Here is a 21,464-nt window from a genome sequence, read left to right on the forward strand (position 1 = left end):
CACATTTATATCTGAACATAGTGCACTGGTAATCCCGGACCCGATCATCCCTGACTTCAGTCTTTGATATTATCCTTACTCCGAGTTTGAACCGAGAAGGACCGGCTGAGGTGTTAGCTGGCTACCCTGTTCACATTATCAACACACGCTGGACCGGGATAGTGACCTCACTCGCAGGCATTGCACATTCCACATCGCCTGATTTGTCTGTTGTCTATATTAATTAAGCTAGTGTGTCCTAGGGAGTCGGAAATGGATCCGAAAGGGGGAAAGAGCAAGCACAAGGCTTAGATATCCAAGGCTAACTTGTTACTTACTAGTGGGTTTTGATGGAGATTGACACTATTTAGACCAGGGTCACAAGGCTCATGTCTCCTGCGACCGAGACCACGACGCACTGATTCTCCCAGCGAGGAACATTTCAGTAATGGCAACTCTTACCAATGACGGGAAGGGCCCGCTTCAAGTGCCTGGGTTTGGCTCCATTCCCTTGGATTTTCAGCTCCCGCCAGAGGCTCGCTTTGCGCATGGGTTGTTGGACTACCGCCACACACCTCGGTTGACCAAGCGGGAGATGGCCATGCTTCGTTTCATGCAAAAGGTCACGGAGAAACCTGGATGGGATTCTGCCGTACTGGATCCAGATGAGATGCAGATCGCGCAATGGTACCGTGAGGCCACAGAAGGACCGGACGGTCACTTGATCAGCACCGCTGCATGGGAATGGTGCCTGGCGGAACTGCGCGATAAAGCAGAAACGTGGCGAGAAACCGGCCGCCTCCTGGTCTTTGACAGCTCCTCGGCTGTGTGTCATGCCGATGTGTGTCTGTCAGATCAAGGGTCCCTGTCCCTGTCTACGAAAGAAGGGATTCAAGCGGAGATAGACCGACTGGTGGCCCCACACCCGCAGCCCAGACCCTACATTCAATATAATCGCTTAGTGGATCCATTTTTGTATCCCCTTGTCTACAATCAGTCTCGAGTCCTGGTTCATGGGGGACGGACCTCCCTTGACAATTATCTCTGGGATTCGGCCGACGAACCTGCTGGAGAGCTACCTCCTCATCCCCTGGGTCTTCACCAAGACCGGCCCCATCGTTTGGATCGCAGGCCTGGTCAGGGCGGACCGGAGAGCTGCTGGTCGAACCGCTTCCAATGGCTTCCTTGTGAAGTGCAGTTCAATGGGACTGACCCCCTGGATGTTCGCATTACTTCATACGTCAATAACCTTCACCCGGGAAGGCACCAGAAACTGTATAGGTGTCTTGAACGCCTCATGGCAAGCTCCGTTCCTTCCTGGAATGAGATCCTATTTTACGGCAATACCCGTGGCTGTCGCCCACCACGTATCCTGACATATGGATGCGAGATTCATGACTATAAAGGAGAGCACAAATTGTTCGATGCCCTACATCGCCATCCACGCAGGCAGCTACAACTTGACACTTCAAAAGAGTGGGAGACCCTGCGCAATACAGCCCGTGAGTACATTGAAGGCCCTGAGCCACCAAAGTGGAAGCAGGCAGAGCCTTTGCCTGACAAACCGGCCAATTTGTTGGAAATGCTCACTCCTGAGCAATGGGATGTTCCTAACCACGTTTATTGGATCGCTACATTCAAACGCACACGTCGAGCTTGGTTCAACCACCCAGAACCCGGTGTCTCGTTCTCGTACAAACAGTGGAAGCGGGGTGAATTTACAGGACATGCGATCCACGCGCAGGGAATCAGCAAACACCCGGATCCGCTACACCATGACCGCAAGCCTATTCAATTAGAGAAGCAGTTTCAAGATGAGGGTTTGCAGGTTGTAGTGGAAATTACCCGCATCGAAATACACCCCGAAAATCCCATCTATAACGGAGAGAAGCATTTCCACACCGAGGGGCTCCGCAACGACCGCATAGCAGCCACCAGTCTGTATGTTGTGGAGTGCAAGAACCTCACCCAAGTCCGCTTGGCCTTCGAGCACGAGGACAAACTTCACGCCTCAGAGCTCCAGTGTCAGGTGCCGAAGGCACTTGCCGCAGTTTATGATGTAAGTTCCTGGGAGCGGCGCGAGGAGGAACCCCCTCGCGCACTGCACACTTTCGGGTCGGTCCCGCTCGCAGAGGGCCGTCTTCTCAGCTGGCCCAATACCTATCGATCGAAGCTCGAGCCCTTCCGCTTAGTGGACCCCAGACAGCCGGGAAATCTAACCTTGATCAAGCTTCGGCTCGTCGATCCACATTATCGCATCTGTTCAACGCAGAATGTTCCTCCGCAGCAACATGAGTGGTGGGCTGCTGCAGCCCGACAGGCAGCTCGGCTCGATCAACGCTTACCTCTGGAGATGGTGTGGTCTGTAATGGATCAAGTGAAAGACTGGCCAATGTCCGCAGAAGAGGCCGAAGAGCTACGCATAAAATTGCTATTTGAGCATGAACGCGTGCGGCGGGTCATTGATTCGTGCGTGGGACACCACTTCGTCGATAGTCTCCCCTACAATGAAGAGAGAGCACGATATTTGAGCAATCTAGTGTCCGAGGCCGGTTATGAGTCCCCTTAGACGCTGTTGCAGGGCCATACTTAGTGTCTCTGAAATAGAAATAGGCGTCAAACGCCTGCATATCTAGCGCCGGAATTGTTTCGATTTGTCCAAGCGCACCAGACGACGTTCAGACGGCGCCAACTATAGCGCTTACAACTTCCCATTTGCAAAATAGCTTTGGAAAACTTAACTTAAAAAGGTAAAAAAGTCCCTTTATTGGAACAGGAAGTCATTCTACATCAAATGCGAGCGACATGCCATAGATACTGGGAGTGCGTTCCAAGCAATCTCAGCTCATACAACAACGATAACATCCCAAATCAATATAATGTACCGCGACCGTATGGGATTTATTCCCCATCGTGACAAGATGATCCGACTTCAAAACCATTTTCCTTATAATTGACTCCCTTGAGATACTCCACACTCTCCACTCAAAACTAAGATCCCACAGCCCCTCATAGCCAGGAGCAGAGATAAACATGAAAATGTAGCAACCAAACCCAGCAACAACTCTCCGCTTTTCCTAGTGTAGTAAAATGCCGCGAAAGTCACGTAGATAAAGCTTGTCCCTGGGACATACCCGTCCACCTTTTCCGAACTTTCAGGTGTTTCGCAGATACGGAACGGATGGATTTGCCGATTAGAAGATACTAGGGGTAATCATGTATTTGCCTAGGGTGTCAAGGAAGTACTAGTTATATGCACCCTATTCGAGGTGTAATTTGTCGAGTACGTAACTGTCAGCGTCCTTGATGAAAGTGGATAGTGGATTGTTATCGGAGAAGGTCAAGTGCGATTGGGGTTGTTGTAGGGGGTTTGTGGCGGCGCAGACAAGTAAATTGACGGCTAGAAGAGAGAAGAATATATACAAGGTAAATGTTGGATACATTGTGTCTTGAGTTGATATTCGATGGAACGACTACACTGTATAAGAGAGGACTGTGTAATTGTCGCGAATAGTAGGATATTATTGTCACTATTCGATCATTATAACCTTGATATTCTCGTACACGACGTCATGTTAAACCGTAGACTATATATATACTACTCAGAAGTTAGCTTTATGACGCCTATATGGAAGTGTATATCATACTGCTTGTGGCTGTGATCGGCCACTTTGAGTTCTGAGATGATAATTACCTCAAAAGATAATTGTTTAGCTATGTTTGAATAAGTCATTAGAATAACTTTATCAGGATGATTGACTTTGGTAGTATATAATAAGAAGGCTTGAAACAATACTAGCTTGCTTTCGAAGGTTCCGTGGTTAAGGATAGAGTTGTACATACAGATCTGAAGCATGACGTTGTCTGGAATACAATGGTGATTATACTTTGTGGCACAATCATCCTACAGATCCTGGGCAGATAAATGTATCGTGAAAGAACTAGTAATCGGTCTCGTCGGAGTTGACTGCTTATCAATTTATCCGGTACTTTTATGCAAGCTTCTCAGAGTATCACATATGTATGATGCGTAGCGCTCAAAGTGTGTGTCTGATTGCTGGTCAGAATGCGAATTCCCTGCTTTTGTATTCTTGATTTTTGTGCATGATTTAATTTTCCTGATTACTTGGGGATAGTATCTAGTATCAGGTGCATTTGTTGTAAGTCATATGCATAGTTGAACTTAAAGATCATGAGTTCATTCTCGGTCCTGCTTCAGTGGGTGTCAAAGAGCATAGAAATTAAATAAGGGACAAAGGAATGATCTTCCGTTTCTTTTTGTGTTTAAATACAGTAAAAGGGAGAATTTTTAATCTATCAGTACAGTCTAAGCGGGGTATAATATCTACTTATAATGATATACTTATGGAGAAGCTTGGAGATTATTTGATGTATGTAGATATTCTATAGTGGTGACGTTTCTCAAAACATAGTAATAAAAACCAGATGATCTGAAAAATTCAGCTCAGTCAAGTGGTATCATCCCTTGCGCAATGCATTGATAGACATTCTTTATCACTGTAAATGGTAAGGTTGTTTGCCACCCGCACCGTCACATACTTGTTCCGATAAAGAAAAGTGGCGGGGTTCCCAGAGATCTCCATCTTATGATCAGTGGGAGTTTTTTTAGTACGTACATCGGAAGAAAAAGTACGATTGTTTTTTTCACCATAAGCTAAGGGGTCGGTTAGCGGTCTGGCCACATTGTGCCGTTCCAATGATCTAAAGCACACGCCAATGACAATTCAGGTGCGGAATACTTATCGGACGCTAGCTCTCGAGCTCGTCTGATTCCCTGCGATCGCCGCCTCCGCTGCTGCACTCACTGCAGGCGCATGTGGGCTGCGTTAATTTTGGGAGCAGATCGTTTCAACGCTTCGGCAGCTCTCCCTGCTTATCTCCCCCCGTTGAAAATACCTCGTGAATCACGCGAACCTGCCAGGTTTCTTGCCCACCTTGGGATTAACTGCTCCAACAAATCCCTCCTCACTCTTAATTAAGGCCTTCTCTTTGCTCAGTTCTGAGTGACGCATTGTTGTTTTTTCTGCCTTTTCTGCCTTGGTTTCTGGCGCGTCCCCAACATGCAGTGACGGCAATTTATAAACCCGCCCATTGTTGCTGAGACTTCAGGGGATGACGATTCCCAAAATGCTTGCCTCCCTTTTGCGCCCCAAGAAAAGACGAGTCTATGCAGAGCGGTCGCCATTCTCATCGCCGTACACAGCTCGCGATTCCCAATGGCCTTTTCTACAGAATAACGCACCTCAACGAGGCCTTGAGCCAGGCTATGAAGAGATCAACGGATACAGCGGCACCCATGAGGGGCCTGGCGCAAGATCTGAAGATGATGCCGACGAAGAGGATGACGAACCCGTTGAGTCCACGCCTCTCCTTCCAATATTTTCGGCGTCGCACCTAGGTAGAGATACTCGCCCTATCATTAAAAATCCCAATTCATGTTCGCATGCTGATTTTTTAGACACTCTGCCGGTTTATGACATCACCCATGCCATCCGTCCTCTCATTGTTGCTCGATGCGAAACCACCCTGACCTGGGACCAATTGCGCTCGCCACAAATATCCCAATTCTTGGTCAAGCCTATTCAGCAGAAGATTCGAACGTTGCATTTCTCCCGGGCTACACTTTATGCGCTGATAACGAACTGTCTCCAGTTCTCGAAGGAGGTCCATCTGAATCCCGGCAACAGCGGCGTGAGCCAAACTAGGGCCATGGTCAGCGAGCTTCTCGCTATTAAGTTGCTGAGAGAATATTCGACGCGGGAATTGATTGACGCGCTTTCCTACGAATTCTATCCTCTCAACGGTCAGACGCCAACGGCAACTGTAAGCTCCGATCGGGCACCTGGCTGGTATTCGACTCCAGGAAGCAAACGTCCTGCTATCGCCCGTGTTTCTTGTCTCGAAGTGGCCATCCGCGCTCAGGCGAAACGGTTCTTGTCACATCCCCTGGTGGTACAACAACTTGAAGCGATATGGGCTGGCACGATTGTCTTCCATTCCGCATCTGATTACCTCCATCGCTCGCCCGCACAAGTCAGGAACAATGGGAGGCTGCAGTATGGTACCGCTCCTGATCCTTCTCCCCTTGGCACGTCGCATCGTCAGCCACAGCCCAACGTATCTGGACTTCGACGTTCGGTCACGATCTACAACCCAAAGGATGCCTCATTGTTCAAGCTTTCACGATTACGTGTGCCTCGATACAGGCAGTTCCTGTCAACTTTGTCATTCGCGGTTCTGCTGGGATTGTTCCTGGCTGTGTTGAACCAACGTCGCCTCGAAATTACTCCGCTGGAGGTTATCTTTTGGCTTTGGAGCGCTGGCTTCATGCTCGACGAGATTGTCGGTTTCAACGAGCAAGGTTTCAGCTTGTATCTCATGAGCTTTTGGAATCTTTTTGATCTCGGTATCCTTTTCCTCCTTTTCTGCTACTATTGCATGCGACTCTATGGTGTCATCCTGCCCTACACTCGCAATCACATTGTAGCAGATCAAGCGTATGACATCTTGGCCGCGAATGCAGTCCTTCTCTTCCCGCGACTTTTCTCGGTTCTTGACCACTACCGCTACTTTTCTCAGCTGCTTATCGCATTTAGAATCATGGCTTCCGACCTTATCGCGGTTTTCCTTCTGATTATCATTGCCTGCAGCGGGTTTTTCGTTGCATTCACTCAGGCGTTTGGCAACAGCGATGACCATTCTCCTGGGGCTGTCGCGTATGCCCTATTTCAAATGCTCATGGGGTTTACTCCAACAGCATGGAGTCTTTGGGACGAATACAATATGCTGGGCAAACTCATCTTGACAGTGTTTCTGTTCATTTGTCACTTTGTCGTCGTCACCATCCTCATCACCGTTTTGACGAATTCCTTCATGAGTATTGTGCAGAATGCCAACCAGGAGCACCAGTTCCTCTTTGCCGTCAACACAATCTCTATGGTCAAATCGGACGCTCTTTTCTCTTACGTCGCCCCGACCAATATTCTTGCTTGGCTTATCACCCCACTTCGTTACTTCGTGCCATTCCGCGAATTCGTTCGGATTAACCGCACGATCATCAAGATTACTCACTTACCCATCTTATTTACCATCTGTTTCTACGAGAAAGCAATACTGAGTTCTCAGGTAATCGATTCAACCGACTTGATTGAATCGACATCTCGAGGTGATTCATCAGACCGCTTTCGAGCCCGACGTCGATTCAGGGCTTTCAGCTCGCAGATTCGACCCTTCGTCCGAGAACCATCAGTTGCCACATATCAGAAAGACCGTGCTTTGGACGAGGTGTTTCGACGGCCATTCCGCGACGCAACAGCTAGACGTCCTGCCGCCGCCCTTCAACGCAGAGGAAGCCACAGCGTCGTCAACAAGTGGATGCAGACTATGGGATCGGGCTCTGTCAACCCCCCTGATGAGCAAGACTCAGAGGAGGTCGAGCGGCTCGAGAGATTTCCCCGTGGTCGGACGGGCTTTCGCCGGACGTTTACTAGGAGCTTGCGCGATTTTACCGAAACGAATCACTCCGCTACATCCGACGCTGAACCTCCCCATGTAGCATCCTCGCCTGCGACACCACGTAATGGGAGGAATTTCTTGACTCCAATGCGAAGCAGGCAATTATCGCGAGTTACGGGTATGGAAGGTGATGATGAACTCACAAGCGATGACAATGGCGGATGGGCTGGAGAACAGAGATCGGGTGCACTGGATTCCGAGGACGATATGCCCAAGACCACCAGACAAAGTCCGATTCATACGCCACCCAAGCACTTCAGCTCTCGGCCATCAACTGCCCGACTCAAATCTCGCAAGACCAGTCCCGCTCGGCGGATCAAGAACCACACGCGAAATTACTCGGGCGCCACTATGCTGTACAACCCGATTCCTTCAAATAACGATCACGAAGCCGCCAAAGCTTCACCAAGCCCTGTCCGGCCAAGAGCGGAGACTCCTGATCCAGCAGGCGGGCCTGTCCTGTCTACCTCTGCAGATCAGTGGACGCTGAAAAGACATATTGCGAATGGTAGCAGGCTTAGAAACGTGACCATGACCCGATCTGATCCGATGTCTGTTCCGGATGTGGGTGGCTTTTCGGTACCCGATTCACACTTCCAGCGGCGCCGTCAAGCATCCATCCTCGATGGCTTAGGCTCGGACCTGGGGGACAACAAGGCGATAGCGAACGGTTTTCTAGGCGGTGTTCCTTCAAGCTTCACTACACAAATAGCCTATGCAACAGGTAATATCCGACGTCCCGACAGCCCAAGTAGTCAGGATATGCTCAGCAAGCTGGTACTGGCACGGATGAACAATATCGAAGAAGGCTTCCGTGAGGTGATTAAGGAAGTGAAAGACCTCCGACGTGGAGGAACTAGCCGGAGCGAAAGCCGGGTTGATGAACAACGAGGCGTCCTGCGTGAGAAAAAAAAGCGTCGTCCAGATAAGAAGGAGCCAAAGAAGGATCTCCAAGAATCTCGGAAGAGCAAGACGAGCAGCGAAGGGCAGTGGTCGGACGAGCTCGCATTCGAGAAACGCAGAGATGAAGGCAGTGGAGAGGAAAAACTTTAAGTTTGGTGCAGCTGTTTGGGCGTTGAAAGCTCAAATTACGATCTTCCTGTATCTGATTGATTTACATGTACAATATCTTTGGGCTGGCTGTCTCACGACTTTCAATGATTCACGAAATATGAGCATCTGATACCCTTCTGCTACCTTTTGGTCACGGGCCTGTCTTTCCTTTCGTTGGTCACATACATGTGTTATCAGTGGTGGGGAATGTGGCCTGGATCACACATTCTGTTACTAATTCAGAAAAATGAAGCATCCCTAGAACCACGTCGGGATGGTCGTTGAATAACTTACTATGTGTATTTGTACAGACTGTTCACCTTATCGTGGCTCTTCTGCGCCTCTGCTCCCCTGAACTATTCCGAATTACATTCTAATATTCATCTCTATAATTGTACACAAATAATACCCGTGCTTAATGGTTATCATCGGCGTTGAGGAAGCCGGGGCTGGAAATATGCAAGGGTTTCCGGGTTTGCAGTCACTTCTGTCAGTGAATACCGAGTGACTGCAACGTGAATCTCCGCCACAGTCAGTGGAAGTTCACGAACACGCGACATTATCGTTCTGTTTTCCCTCGCTACACTTTCTCGCGTTCTTCTCATCCCTTCTCATCTTTCGGGGATAACTCTGACGCACGAAAACTGGTTTCGGTGCTACTTCCAGGCAGCGGCGAAACGGTAAGGCTGACTGAGGCTGTGAGAGCTCGTGTCATACTAGTAGTGATCATAGAGTACCCACGTCACTACCTCATTTACAGAAAGGCGAACTCGGTGTCCTTTTTACAGTCTTTCTTCCGTTTTACCATTACCCTTCTCCGTCATTTTGTCCGTCTTCATTAGAAGGTGTGTGATCTCAACGAGCTAAAGTGTGAAATGGGTAGTACTGAAGCTACTCTAGATTCAGACCGATCGCGAGATGGCATATTTTCAGGAACAGGAAACTGATGAAGACGCGAGTTACAACTCGAACATTGAGGAAGATGAGAACATTTCCAAACTTGATGTTCTTCGATTTGAAGGTGCCGATACAATCGTCTTCATCGACCCTCCATCATACGTGCCAAACCGGTCATTGCAACCACAGTCTGAAGCGTCCATTCCCCATTATGTCCACAGCCACACCCTCTTGGACACAAAGTCTCCCTATTTGACGAAACTTTTTGATCCGAGAAGACAAGCTCGCATGATCAAGCGTTCTGAGTTTCTGGGAAATCTACCAGATGGAATTAAATACGTTATTAACCTCACTCCCCCCTCAACGGACGACGAGGCAGTGGCGTTCACCACTGAACTATCTTGTCCACTAGGTATACGGACTTGGACCCGTGAATTAAGCCGTTTGGATTTACCTGTGGACTGTGTTGGTGGCGAAGACGAAGGAATTGAAACTGAGGGTGGTAGTAAGAAATCGGCTCTTCCTTCCGAGTATTCGGATTCTCGTCACCGCACAGGTATCGTACATATCCTGCAAGCTCTAGGAGGAGTTAACCCGTGTCTTGATACGCCTTGCAAGCTTTGGACCTTCTTTGCTCTGGCCAAGGTGTTTGGTATTGCCACCATAGGGCACATCAAAATCCATATTTTGACCTGGCTATATGACGGTACAAATGCCTGCTTTATTGAACTTCATCCGGAAATCACCTACCGAATTGCCCGCGGAATTGAATGCGACTACCTTTGCCAGGATTCTTTCACTGTTCTGGTGGGAGAAGAAGCTTTGTTACGCCTGGCCAATGCGGGCAAACCTCCCAGACTCCAATGGCCAGAGGTGACATTCCACGGCCGACAACGCGAACCTTTGGATGATGAAGATCGCCAACGGATCGAGTATGCGAGCCAGAGCCTTGTGGACCGTATTCTCGAAGAATATATACAATTGACGGGCTCACAAATGGACTGGCTCCTGCAGCTGCCGTCCACAATGATGATCTCTCGCCACATCGATGACTGTGCCGAACATTGTTCATTGGCATCGGATTTACTATCCTCGCTCAAACTATATGTGCGGGGCCACATCGTGGCCAATATGACCAGATCCGTTAACACTCGGTCCTCGAGATTAAACCATTACATTGATCCCTGCAACTACCCAGAGCATGATTACACCAATTCTTACAATAATATGCGTTACGTAGAACGCATCATCAGCAAGACGTTCTGGAGAACGGTCAGGGGTGAGGGGTATAGCGACTGTCTCCGAAAGCCAGATGAAAAATTCCGAGATATGACAATCGCCGACCTGGGCGGACATCTTCACCTTTTCCAGTCTGAAAATGAGGCAAAACTCTCATATGTTTCCTTGGAAGACATTCTGCGGGCAGTCAACCAGTTCAATAACCACGTTGACTTTGATAGCCCAAAGTTTGTCCAGCGTGAGTGGGGTGGTGGGGACATTTTCATAGAGAAACGAGGTGGGAGTCTTCCAGATCTAGATTCTGACATTGAGACCGATGAGACACCTGAAGAAACTGCTACCGAAAGCTCCATGGCATCCGTCTTCGATCCAATCGTCTTCCTCCAGCAGGTGCGCACAAGTTTGGGCGATCTCACCGAGCGCATGGCAAAGGGTTGCAGACAAGGAGCGCATTTTAAACTCACCGACACCATCACCTGTCTCACCAACAATGAGTTTAGATACCTTCCGCTGTGGGCGGGTGGTGATGATGATGGATCCGGCGGCGTTTTTACAGATCAAGGCATACCTAATCTCGAGACGGGCGGATTCTCCATGCCAGGACCTGCAATCCACACAGGAAGTACTGCCCCCTCGACCACTTCCTACTCCAATATCGCCCCGAGCGAGGGTCAAAGTACGGTCCAGTGTGCGTCCCACAAGGCCACGGGAAGCCAGTGGGCGGACGTCGTCAGCTTAGTCTCCTCAGAGGGGCACGCAATAGAAGATGAAAGCCACGGACCAACCCCGGATGAGAAGCCCGAGGACACAGAAGATACATTCATAGACATGGACACATCAGCGGACGACTTCGAGGACTACTTCGATACTGATAGCGAGGACAATGACACGGTGATTGTGGGCACACCGAGTCAGAGTGAGCCGATTGAGGAGACTTCTGAATTGTTGGAACACATGTCTCTTGAGATGAAAGCTGACTCAAAGTGATTCGTTGATATGGATGAAATTTGACTTGTATGTGTATTTATCGCCATGAATACATAAAACTAGTATTAAAGTACCAATCAATGAATGAGTAGTTATGATTCGACATCCACAGTTGTACAAGTATCTATCACGTGACAGAATCCGGGGAGTTAACCGTCTGGGCGGCGACGTCACGGAGCGGTGATCTTATCGCCAAATAATCCCTCGCATTAATCCCTCCTCCACAGTCCAAGGCAGGGGCCCGGACTCGCCCAGATCGACCTTACGCTTTTCTCCGTCTTGTATAGCAACCCGAGTACATAATCGCGACGTCTAACCACCATGGCCGCCTCCTCATCGAAGCCATCGAGCTTCCTGCTCTAGTACGTTACCCACCCACCAGCTGAACAGCAACACACCGCGACATCTACTTCACTCCCCAACCTACCCTCTCTCAATAGTATCACTCCCAACTGACCACTCACTCAAATTCACAGCTCCTGCATCGCCCACCGCACAACCATCCTCGCCGAACACTCTTCCCCAGGCACATCCTCGAGCGCCGCCTCGTCCCTCGCTTCCATCATCCTCCCCAAGATCAGCCACGACCAACCGCAAAAGCTCACCTACACCCACGAGCGTCTCTTCGTGCACTACATCGCCGACTCACCCACAACGCCCAGCACCCCCGATGACCCCCGCCAGGGCGAACCCAACTCCTACGCGCCCCTCAGCTACATCGTCGTCGCAACCGCCGAACAAGGCCGCCGCATTCCCTTCGCCTTCCTCCTCGAAATCAAGCGCAAGTTCCTCACCACCTACTCGCCCTCCAGCACGGACTTCTCTGCTCTCCCGGCATACGGCTGCGCCGCGTTCAACAATGAGCTGCGCTCGCTGCTGCAGACGTACAATACGGCCCCGCCGGCGGATTCGCTGGCTTCGGCAAAGCGGGAGATCGATAGCGTGAGGAACATCATGACGGAGAATATTGAACGGGTGTTGGAGAGGGGCGAACGGATTGATTTGTTGGTGGATAAGACGGATCGGTTGGGTGGTAGTGCTCACGATTTTCGCATTAGGAGTCGTGGATTGAGGAGACGGATGTGGTGGAAGAATGTCAAGTTGATGGTTTTGTTGGCTGTTGTGGTCGTGTTCTTGGTGTGGTTGTTTGTGGGGATGGGGTGCGGGTTGCCTGCTTGGGGGAGGTGTGTTGGGCATAGTCAGTAAGTAGGTAGTTGGTGGATATATGGGTTGCTGCGATGTGATGGTGTGTGTATTTTATTTGTCTTCGTGGTGGTTTCCGAGGTGGAGGTTCGGTTTATGATTGTCTGGTTTTCGGCCAATTGAGCGGGACATATGAACTTTCTTTCTTTCTGTTTGTTTGTATGATATGATGACTGCGGCTGGTATTCATATTCTTAGGTATTTATATTTACTTCTTGGGTTGTATACCAATATAGTAATAACGTCTAGCGTGTCTTCTGATTGAGAAGTGGTATGGACGTTGGTGTAGAGTGCCTGTAGTCTTAACAAGACTTCTTATACTATCTGGAGACATTTCGAAGACTATACACGTTCAAGGAATTTCATACGACGCCAGAGTAAACAAGTCTCTCCGTCAAGCAATCAGTACTAAGCAGTAGCTAGTAAGTACTCAACTGGCACTCCTAAATCCTGAAGATCACTGCCGCAAAACCGGCATCCACTACGCGACCTACACTTAAGCCATCTATTGAGCTCACGACAATACCAGACAAAGACTACTGCAGAAGACCTCATTCCACTCAACATAAGACAAATCTCAATCGAAGATTATCATATTATCATATGTAAAAACTATATATCTACAACAGCATGTATCTCACTCTCAAACCCGCAGCGTCCTTGCGAGAAGCTCAGTGCGGGTCTGCAAGCGAGGCAGAACGCGATCTAGACTTTTGTCTAAATGTAAATGCATTTCTGCAATTCCTTCTGCGCCAGCCGTATACCTCTTCAACCATGGTAGTGGATTGATGAGGAGATAATCTGGCGCGTTGAGATAGAAACTAGGTTGGTTGGGAGTCGTCAAAGTTCTCCCTGTACGGTGTTCAAAGCTCATTATATGAGTACCCAATGCTGTCCTCTCTGCAACGAAACATGAATTGCGAGGTGAAGCATTGGCGGTGCTCAGATTTCCTGGCTCAGTATTGTGAAGAACACAGAGATGACTGTGTTGGCGATCAACTCAGATGACTGTGTTGGCGATCAACTCAGATGACTGGGTCTGTGAGTCGTAGTATAGTAAAAACATCTTGTCTGGCTGACTGCAGAAGAGGTTGGAAGTTGCAGTATAAATAGTCGAGCTTGAAAAGTGTGCGTCACGTGACGCTCCGCTTAACGCCGATCATGCTTCCGATTGGCCAGTGGGAGACAGCTCCTGTTGCGACTCACCGCCCGCGTGAGGCGGTGGGGAATTTACATTGTCGAGCCTCTTTCATGCGCGCCGCTAATCTCTCTTCCGATGCGGTCGCGTCACGCCGACCATTTGGCTTAATTTCTCTGAGAGGATTTATGCTGTTTATTGCGGTCACAGTGAGGCCAGCTCGGGATACATTCTCTAGAACAGCTTCACATCTTTCCTGTTTTGCACGTCGGAAATGATGCTGACAGCGAAGAATTGGCACCATACTTGATATCCATCTGCCTCACCAGCTGCGCAAGATGTCAAGCGAAGACTTGCAGTGGCTGGAAAGTTACCTGCGCCATGGATACGACCCAGAAGCCCAAGGCGTCGATGATCATGCGGCATTTTATCAGTCGAATCCATACTTTGCTGTGCCCCCTTCCTCGTCTTACACAGCTGCCCGCAATGGCTCTGCCGGGTCTCATGGATATCAGTATTCAAACGAGAGGGATGTGAGGCCTGGCTCATTTCCAGAAAACCAACATCACCCTCCCAATCCTCGGTCTCGCCAAACGCAGTATACCCAAGCTTCTACTATGGCACCACCCCCAGGCTCGCATACTGAAAGCTCGTCCCGTTTCGCTGCTCCTTTTGGTCCGAAGTCGCTGCCCTCCAAATCACCGAGGCCCCCTCCTTCGCAGGAATATAAACGTGCGCATCAGTTGCCGAAGCCGGTGCAGACACACAGGACTGGCCCTCCAGCAGGGTATAAGCCGCCCCCTCCTCGAATGTCTCAACCGGCGCCTCAGTCCTATCCAGCGCCCCCTCCAGGGTACCAGCCGGCTTCAGATTCAGCGCCACATTCAACCCCTCAAGCACCGTCAAGTCCGACCCCGCCTCAGATGTCAGGCTCTGTACCCTCGAGTATACCCCCTGCCCAGTCGTCTAGTACCGTATTCACAAGCCAGCCTCATGTCCAGCCCTCGAATGCTGTCATTTCGGCCCTGCTACTGCAGACATCGAATACGGCCCCACCATTACTGCCACCTACACCAGCGCAAGCTCCCAATTCACATCCTTCACCTATGCCACCGACGCAATTCACTACACATCCTTCATATTCACCTATGACAGCCCCTCAACCAAGTTCGCACGTCACCCCAACAACCTCAGCTGAGACATCCAACTCGGCTCCTCCAGTGACCGTCCCGACTACCCAGCCGTCGACTTCAGCGCCTCCGCCCAATCCACCTGCGCAGATGACGGATACAACCTTGCAAGCTACAATGCAGCAAACAAATACTGCTGGGAATGGTAGTGAGCCTGGTCCTGATGCAAAGAGACGTCGGATAGCGCCCCCATCCACCTCTAATCGGTCATCCGGGCGACCCTTATTGCCCAGCTACGCAACAGCGCCTGCTGAGGATCGTCCGGCTGCAGGGCTCTCTATCTACAATTATTCACCACAAACAGGAGGCACCGGCTCCCCTGCACCCAAAAGCCATTTGAGATCGCGTGCCGACATTGTTAAGCCGCTACGTGAGGAGGATGCCGTGGATAAGGTGATCTATGACCCGAAGACGATCGCCAGAGATGTTCTCATTGCAGCCGGCCGCCACCCAACAGAGGAGACACTGAACCATCACCTTCTTCGTTTGCGCGATGTTTTCGTTCATGTGGACACTTCATCGGACCTGTCGACCTTTCGCTGGGATCTAGTCGACGCGCTGGAGCCACGTGACCCAGAACCGCCAAAGTCGCAGCCGCGGCCGCGGCCGCGTCCCGCGCCTTCACTGCCTGTCCCTCCGAGCACCACCAACACCACTCTTCCCCCTCCACCACAAGCCCGGCAACCGCCACCTCTTCCCCAGTCACAGCCGGCACGACAATATCCGTCTTTGCAGCCCCTGCAGGGTCAGCCGTTGTTGGGTCAGCACCTTGCTCCTTTCAAGGCTGCCCCTCAGCCACAGAGCGGCCCATCTGCCTCGGCAGCGCCCCCGCTACCACAACCGCGGCCGCAACAACCGTCAACCCCTCAGCCCCCGTCACAATCAAGTGTACCTACCACAACCACGCGAGTGACACCGATGACGGGCAAAAGAAGACCGGGTCGGCCCCCGGGCAGCACGAACAAGGCGCGGCAGCAGCCCCAGCAGCCTCCCATGTCGTCGGCAGTTCCGTACCCGGTATTTGCATGTAATTGGACGAATTGCCAGGCGCAGCTGCACAATCTGGATGGACTGAAGAAACATGTCTTCAAGGTGCACGTGTCTCAGACGCTCAATTGCGCATGGAAGGGGTGCACGTTCCCAGACGCTCTGCCTGCCGCAGTTTTGTTCAAACATGTGAAGAAGGAGCATTTGGAACCGGTCGCATGGAAGCTCGGGGATGGGCCCACGGTGCCTGTAACTGGTGAGAAAGCATCTGCTGGATGATAGCATTCTTTCAGCTTGCGACTAGTTTGATTGTTCGGAGCAATGATTGATTTTTAACTTTGACTTGTGCGATGTAGTGGGAAACGATGCTAGCGGCAGTCCTGGGCGGCTCTTGGCCTTCCCAGACACCGCACAGCCCAACAGTGAAGACTCACTTATAATCCCTGCCAGCGGCAGTTCCATCCGTGCCTTTAACCGAGTGCATGGGAATAATACTCAACAGGAGAGGTCCCGGGAGATCCTTAAGGCAGTCCAGCGACTGAAGGAGCACATTGGAGTCGGACTTGACCCGGGCGGGTGTGAGCTTGCGACCCCGGCGCGGAATGAGCGATTGAACAATGACGAAGATGTCTACGAGGTGGTGCCTGCGACCTAGAAGAACCGTGATCTGTGATACCCTCCCTTTTTTATTTTTTGTTGTAGTTTCATCGGTTTCGCATTACATGGCATGGCATTTGACAGCGGGATTGAGCGAGTGTTCTTGAGCGACGGTGTTGTTGTTCGCAATCAGCATGCAGAATCTCCTGGGATATTACACCTCTGTAAATCATAGCAACATCAACCATGTACCATATAGATAATGGATCCAATACCGACCAACTGGAAAGAAGTATTGAAAAATAGAGTAGTTATATTGACGACGACCACCAGGGTATCTATTCATCGCCACTTTTTCTGTTCTGTTCCACCACACTCTCGCCATCATCCATTCATTCCCCCCCCCCCCACCTTCCTTGTCTGTCTGTCTGTCTGTCTCCTTTGCGCACGCTCAGGAACAATAGACCATACATTGTAGTATTTGTATCGCAAAGTCCGAAAACCAAACCGCATTTCAAGGCCAAACCCATCAATCAATCAATCAATCGATCAAATCAAACCGACAATTATAATAACGACACTGCCCCTGCAATTCCAATCTAAGTCCAAGCCGAATCAAATCAAATTCACGCAGTAGTAGTCGAACCAGCCGACGCGCCCGTAGATTGTTGCTTGCTGTTGCTGCTGTTGTTTTTGACGTCGACCTCCTCGTCATCTTCTTTCTGATTGACCTCGAGGAAGTGGTAAAGAACGATCATCATCATGGCGCAGGAGCCGAGGAAGACGGCCAGACGGTGGAGTTCGTCGTCGGTGATCATTGTGGAGGGTAGGTAGTTAGGTATTAGGTAGTTGTTGTTTAGCGCTTCAGGGAGGAATTGGACTGGTTGATTGTGATGGAGAGGTAAGTAATTGGATAAAGTAAGGGACTTTTGTTCTTTTTCTTTGTTGTGTAGTAGTAGTAGTAGTGAAAAGAGAGAGGAAGGGGGAGTGAGTGAGTGAGTGTTGTTGGTGCGATGACGGAAGGGGAGTGTGATTGCGCGGAAGCCACGTTGATAGTTAGGCTACTACTACTTAGAATCGGAGATGGAGAACGGAGCTGAGGGAATAGAGAAAACCCGATTGGGGATGGGGGGTGTCGGTCGGTCGGTCGAACCATAGAAGAGTGATCTATGGTTGATGGGATTTTCTTACGGCGAAAAGCTTACATGGTCTTGAGGGAAAGTGTAAACAAGATTTTTGTCAAGGAGGGGGAAGGAAGAACAGGAAGGAGAATTGGTTGTTGCTTGCTTGTTAACGTACTTAAGTTAAGATGGATAGATGAGATAGTTGGTATTTACTTGGTATCCCGTTGGTGTAGATGCAGTACTTGATAGTTTACGTGCGTAAAGTTACCGGCTCAGTCAGCATCATCACTTCTCCATCATCCATCCATCCATCCATCCACTACCAACTCCAACTCTCTCTCTACTCTCTCTCTCTCTATCTATTCTGAACTATCGATCAACTAACTAACTAACTAACTCTGCCACCCAACTTCTCAAGACGGACGATTCCAAATCTTTTCATCCTCTACTCTTACCCACCCCCTTGACAACTGTTCGAATCTCTTTTCCCTTTCCTTTGTTGCAGCTTTCTCTCTGTGTCACACATCCGATCGCTGCAGCTCCACCCTCACCGGCCATTCCCAATCGTGAAGCGTGAATGGGTGAGATGCTGGGCGCGCTGCGGCTGTCTGTGGAGACTCGAGCTAAAGAAACGTCTGGCTGGTCTGATCGATCATCCTTCGGCCTGTCAAAAAGGCAAGACTAGGATAATAATTAATAAAGAAAAGGGAAAGAAAAGTGGTATGTCTCTCTCTTTTTGGCCTTCTACACCTTCTACTGCACTGGTCGTTCTGCATGATTCGTGTCGCCGTTGCGTCTAGTGCTAGTTAACTAGTTAATTCAATATTCCCCCCCTACCTGCCAGTCATCGTCCTAGAATCAATCCATTCGGCCTTCTCCGATTGTATCCATCGTCTTTCTTTCCATCCCTGGATCTTCTTTTTAGAGAAAAATTAATCTCCTTCTCCTTCTCCCTCCTCCTCCCCCCCACTTCACTTCCCGCCCGCTTTTTTCTTGTGCTTCCATAAAACCTTCCTTTCCGCCGTCACCCCCGCTTGTACCGAACTTCCGCTTGCCGTCTTTCTTTTCTCCTTCTCCTGCTGGGTTTCAATTTGTCTCTGTCTTCTTCTTTTCCTCTTTTTCTTCTTCTCTGCATGGTGCTGGAATTGCGCAAATGAGACCACCAGCTTATTAATTCCCAGTAACCATTCAGCAATTGTTCCCGCCTTCAACATGGATCAAGGTCTCCAACAAAACCCGTTCATCTCCGTCAAGGACTCCGGTTCTGCCAAAAACTCGGGCCCGTCGCTGCTTGCCTGTCTGCTGTGCCGACACAAGCACCTGAAATGTGATGGAAAGACTCCTGTCTGCGGTCGCTGTTCCGCCACAGGCTCTGAATGTCAATACACCCCGTCGCGTCGCGGGTACAAGGGCCCCTCGAAGAAGCGTCGAGCCAATCCATCCTCCCCCGACCAACTCCCCGCCGACATGTCGACCTCCTTCGAGCCCCAATACTTCAACGTGCCGTCCGACTGGACTCTGTCGAGTAACATGCCCATGTCGTATGCGGTGGCAGCCGCCACCACCACCCCCGTGCCGACTTCCCTGCCCTCCTCTTCCTTACCCTCCGGCAGTCCCGCTCTGACAGATAACTCTGGCTCCTCGCACTCGCAGACGGTCGGCGTCACCAATAGCCCCATGACTCCAGACTCGATCTCTACCATTGCAGGCGATGGCTATCTTATCGACATCTTCTACACCTATTTCCATCCTTCCCACCCGGTCTTGCCGCCCCATCGTGTCCTTTACCGCAACCACGTGCCTGCGTTCCTGGAGCATGTTATCAAATTCATTGGGACCCACTTCACTCCGGCCGCCAACAGTGAGAACTACCGGCCGACGGTCATGTCGTCCGTGATGGACCAGGAAGGGTCCATTGAAAAGTTACAGGCCCTGGTGCTCCTCGCCATTGTCCTGCATTCCCGCAATGAGCGGCAGAAGGCGGGCGAGTGCGTGACGACGGCTGTCAATCTGGCCTTCGAGTTGGGATTGAACAAAAGAGACGCTGCGCCGCAGCTCAGCTATGGCGACCCGGTGCGGGAGGAGAGCTTGAGGCGCACCTGGTGGGAGCTCTTCATCATTGAAGGCATGCTCACTGCACTGGGTGTTCAGCCAGCTTTCCGGTGCAATTCTGGGCCGCTCGAGGTACCATTGCCCTGCGAAGAGCGGATCTACCAAGATGCCCTCCCACCTCCGCCTGCACCCACTATTGCGCAATTCGACGAGCGTGTCTTTGCAGATGAGGAGCGAGACTTCTCTTCCTTCACTTACCGAATCGAGGCCGTTCGCATCCTGGGACGCGTAGTGGCCATCCAAGACATGATTGAGGGCCAGCAGGACCATGTCGAGGCCATTGACGCACGGATTACCAGTTTCTTCCACCACCTGCCCGAGAATAAGGCCGAACTGCTGCGCTCGGACGGGTCCGTCGATGAGATGATGTTCCAAGCGACAATGATCGTCAACGGATCTGCGATTTACCTCCATTTCCCGCGATCTGATCTGCTGTCGTCCCCCGCGGTGGCAGCGGAGGTTATTTGCGGCCATCACGGGCCGCTGAGCATCCCCGCCTTCTCGCATCATGCGCATGCCATGAAGGCGGTCAAGGCAGCCAGCGAAATCTCCTCGCTGGCGTCTATTCGCATGCCAGTTGTGAAGCACACGCCCTTCTTCATCTGCGCGCTGGTCCTCAGCTCCATGGTGCAGTTGGCCGCGTGCTCTGTCAAAGCCGGGCAGATGCCCGACCCCAGCCGTGACCGGCTGACGCTTACCATTGGCGTTTTCAAGACCCTGGGACGGACCTGGGCGATTTCGCAAACGATTATGCATCAGATCAAGGCGGTCGCCCGTGATGTGATGGACCTTGGTCTTCGGCCTACCATGCCTGAAATTGACCTAACCACGGTCCTCGACAACAGTCGGTTTTGGATACCCGACCTCCTTCCAATGGCCAGGTAAAGAGGCGGGGCTCTATACTATATGCACATGAAATTTCGGGTTGCTTATTGACCGACCCTTGCACAAGCCCCTTCTACTTTCCTGTCGATATTTACCTACCATGGCAATGATACCCCTCCCCGACTGATAATGATTGCTTGTCCAAAAAGAAGACACTGAGATGATGCCAACGAGTTGATTTCATTGATCCGCTGGGGATCCCATGCGCTTAGGGGGGTTATTATTTATTTATCTATCTTTTCTTTATCTTATGTTTGAAAATAAGAACAAGCTATATTTTTGCCGATCTACCAGCTATACTGTTTTGATATTTCTGAAATGATCTAACGAAAGAACTACTTTGGCTGGTAACTATTTACATTAGCTTCAATTGCGAGTTTTGTACAATGATCAGGGTGAAACGTATTCAATAGCGCTATGTTTTGAGGTAGGTAGGAATCAATAGTGGTGAAATACTCGCATATTGTCATTGATAAAATTGGTCATAAAAGAAATAAATATTCCTACCAAGACACACACACACACACACACACATGC

The 21,464-nt window shown here is 50.4% G+C and overlaps 7 protein-coding genes across 7 annotated transcripts; 6 read left to right on the top strand and 1 right to left on the bottom strand.

Moving 5' to 3' along the window:
• Nucleotides 1-427: 427 nt before the first annotated feature.
• BO85DRAFT_475490 (DUF4246 domain-containing protein) lies at nt 428-2,952 on the top strand (the record flags this gene model as incomplete). The annotated part of the gene is made up of 1 exon (XM_025662730.1): nt 428-2,952. One exon carries the CDS (start codon nt 428-430, stop codon nt 2,546-2,548), a length of 2,121 nt encoding a protein of 706 aa, XP_025519326.1. The 3' UTR covers nt 2,549-2,952.
• A 1,867-nt stretch (nt 2,953-4,819) lies between these two features.
• Nucleotides 4,820-8,827, top strand: BO85DRAFT_517580 (ion transporter). The gene is made up of 2 exons (XM_025664917.1): nt 4,820-5,398; nt 5,459-8,827. The coding sequence occupies exons 1-2, from the start codon at nt 5,113-5,115 to the stop codon at nt 8,566-8,568; spliced, it is 3,396 nt and encodes a 1,131-aa protein (XP_025519327.1). The 5' UTR covers nt 4,820-5,112; the 3' UTR covers nt 8,569-8,827.
• A 528-nt stretch (nt 8,828-9,355) lies between these two features.
• On the top strand, nt 9,356-11,766 carry BO85DRAFT_414910 (uncharacterized protein). The gene is made up of 2 exons (XM_025657664.1): nt 9,356-9,413; nt 9,469-11,766. The coding sequence occupies exon 2, from the start codon at nt 9,487-9,489 to the stop codon at nt 11,689-11,691; it is 2,205 nt and encodes a 734-aa protein (XP_025519328.1). The 5' UTR covers nt 9,356-9,413; nt 9,469-9,486; the 3' UTR covers nt 11,692-11,766.
• Nucleotides 11,767-11,894: 128 nt separating this feature from the next.
• On the top strand, nt 11,895-13,143 carry BO85DRAFT_475493 (synaptobrevin family protein). The gene is made up of 2 exons (XM_025662731.1): nt 11,895-12,053; nt 12,168-13,143. The coding sequence occupies exons 1-2, from the start codon at nt 12,013-12,015 to the stop codon at nt 12,895-12,897; spliced, it is 771 nt and encodes a 256-aa protein (XP_025519329.1). The 5' UTR covers nt 11,895-12,012; the 3' UTR covers nt 12,898-13,143.
• Nucleotides 13,144-14,370: 1,227 nt separating this feature from the next.
• On the top strand, nt 14,371-16,870 carry BO85DRAFT_507056 (putative C2H2 finger domain protein; the record flags this gene model as incomplete). Its single annotated transcript, XM_025664384.1, has 2 exons — nt 14,371-16,465; nt 16,566-16,870. 2 exons carry the CDS (start codon nt 14,371-14,373, stop codon nt 16,862-16,864), a joined length of 2,394 nt encoding a protein of 797 aa, XP_025519330.1. The 3' UTR covers nt 16,865-16,870.
• A 502-nt stretch (nt 16,871-17,372) lies between these two features.
• Nucleotides 17,373-17,624, bottom strand: BO85DRAFT_485140 (dolichyl-diphosphooligosaccharide--protein glycosyltransferase subunit 4; the record flags this gene model as incomplete). The annotated part of the gene is made up of 2 exons (XM_025663304.1): nt 17,373-17,392; nt 17,453-17,624. 2 exons carry the CDS (start codon nt 17,622-17,624, stop codon nt 17,373-17,375), a joined length of 192 nt encoding a protein of 63 aa, XP_025519331.1.
• A 1,106-nt stretch (nt 17,625-18,730) lies between these two features.
• On the top strand, nt 18,731-21,379 carry BO85DRAFT_195883 (Zn(II)2Cys6 transcription factor). Its single transcript, XM_025654473.1, has one exon. The coding sequence runs from the start codon at nt 19,143-19,145 to the stop codon at nt 20,925-20,927; it is 1,785 nt and encodes a 594-aa protein (XP_025519332.1). The 5' UTR covers nt 18,731-19,142; the 3' UTR covers nt 20,928-21,379.
• The last annotated feature ends 85 nt before the right edge of the window (nt 21,380-21,464 follow it).

Source organism: Aspergillus piperis (assembly GCF_003184755.1).
Source record: "Aspergillus piperis CBS 112811 unplaced genomic scaffold BO85scaffold_3, whole genome shotgun sequence".
NCBI classification, from domain to species: Eukaryota; Fungi; Ascomycota; class Eurotiomycetes; order Eurotiales; family Aspergillaceae; genus Aspergillus; species Aspergillus piperis.

What these genes read in the sequence shown, in the direction of transcription:
- BO85DRAFT_517580 (XM_025664917.1), top strand. Translation starts at nt 5,113, where the DNA reads ATGACGATTCCCAAAATGCTTGCCTCCCTTTTGCGCCCCAAGAAAAGA. An exon ending in ATTTTCGGCGTCGCACCTAG is followed by an intron (nt 5,399 to 5,458) that starts GTAGAGATACTC and finishes CTGATTTTTTAG; the next exon opens with ACACTCTGCCGGTTTATGAC.
- BO85DRAFT_414910 (XM_025657664.1), top strand. Translation starts at nt 9,487, where the DNA reads ATGGCATATTTTCAGGAACAGGAAACTGATGAAGACGCGAGTTACAAC.
- BO85DRAFT_475493 (XM_025662731.1), top strand. Translation starts at nt 12,013, where the DNA reads ATGGCCGCCTCCTCATCGAAGCCATCGAGCTTCCTGCTCTA. An exon ending in CCATCGAGCTTCCTGCTCTA is followed by an intron (nt 12,054 to 12,167) that starts GTACGTTACCCA and finishes TCAAATTCACAG; the next exon opens with CTCCTGCATCGCCCACCGCA.
- BO85DRAFT_195883 (XM_025654473.1), top strand. Translation starts at nt 19,143, where the DNA reads ATGGATCAAGGTCTCCAACAAAACCCGTTCATCTCCGTCAAGGACTCC.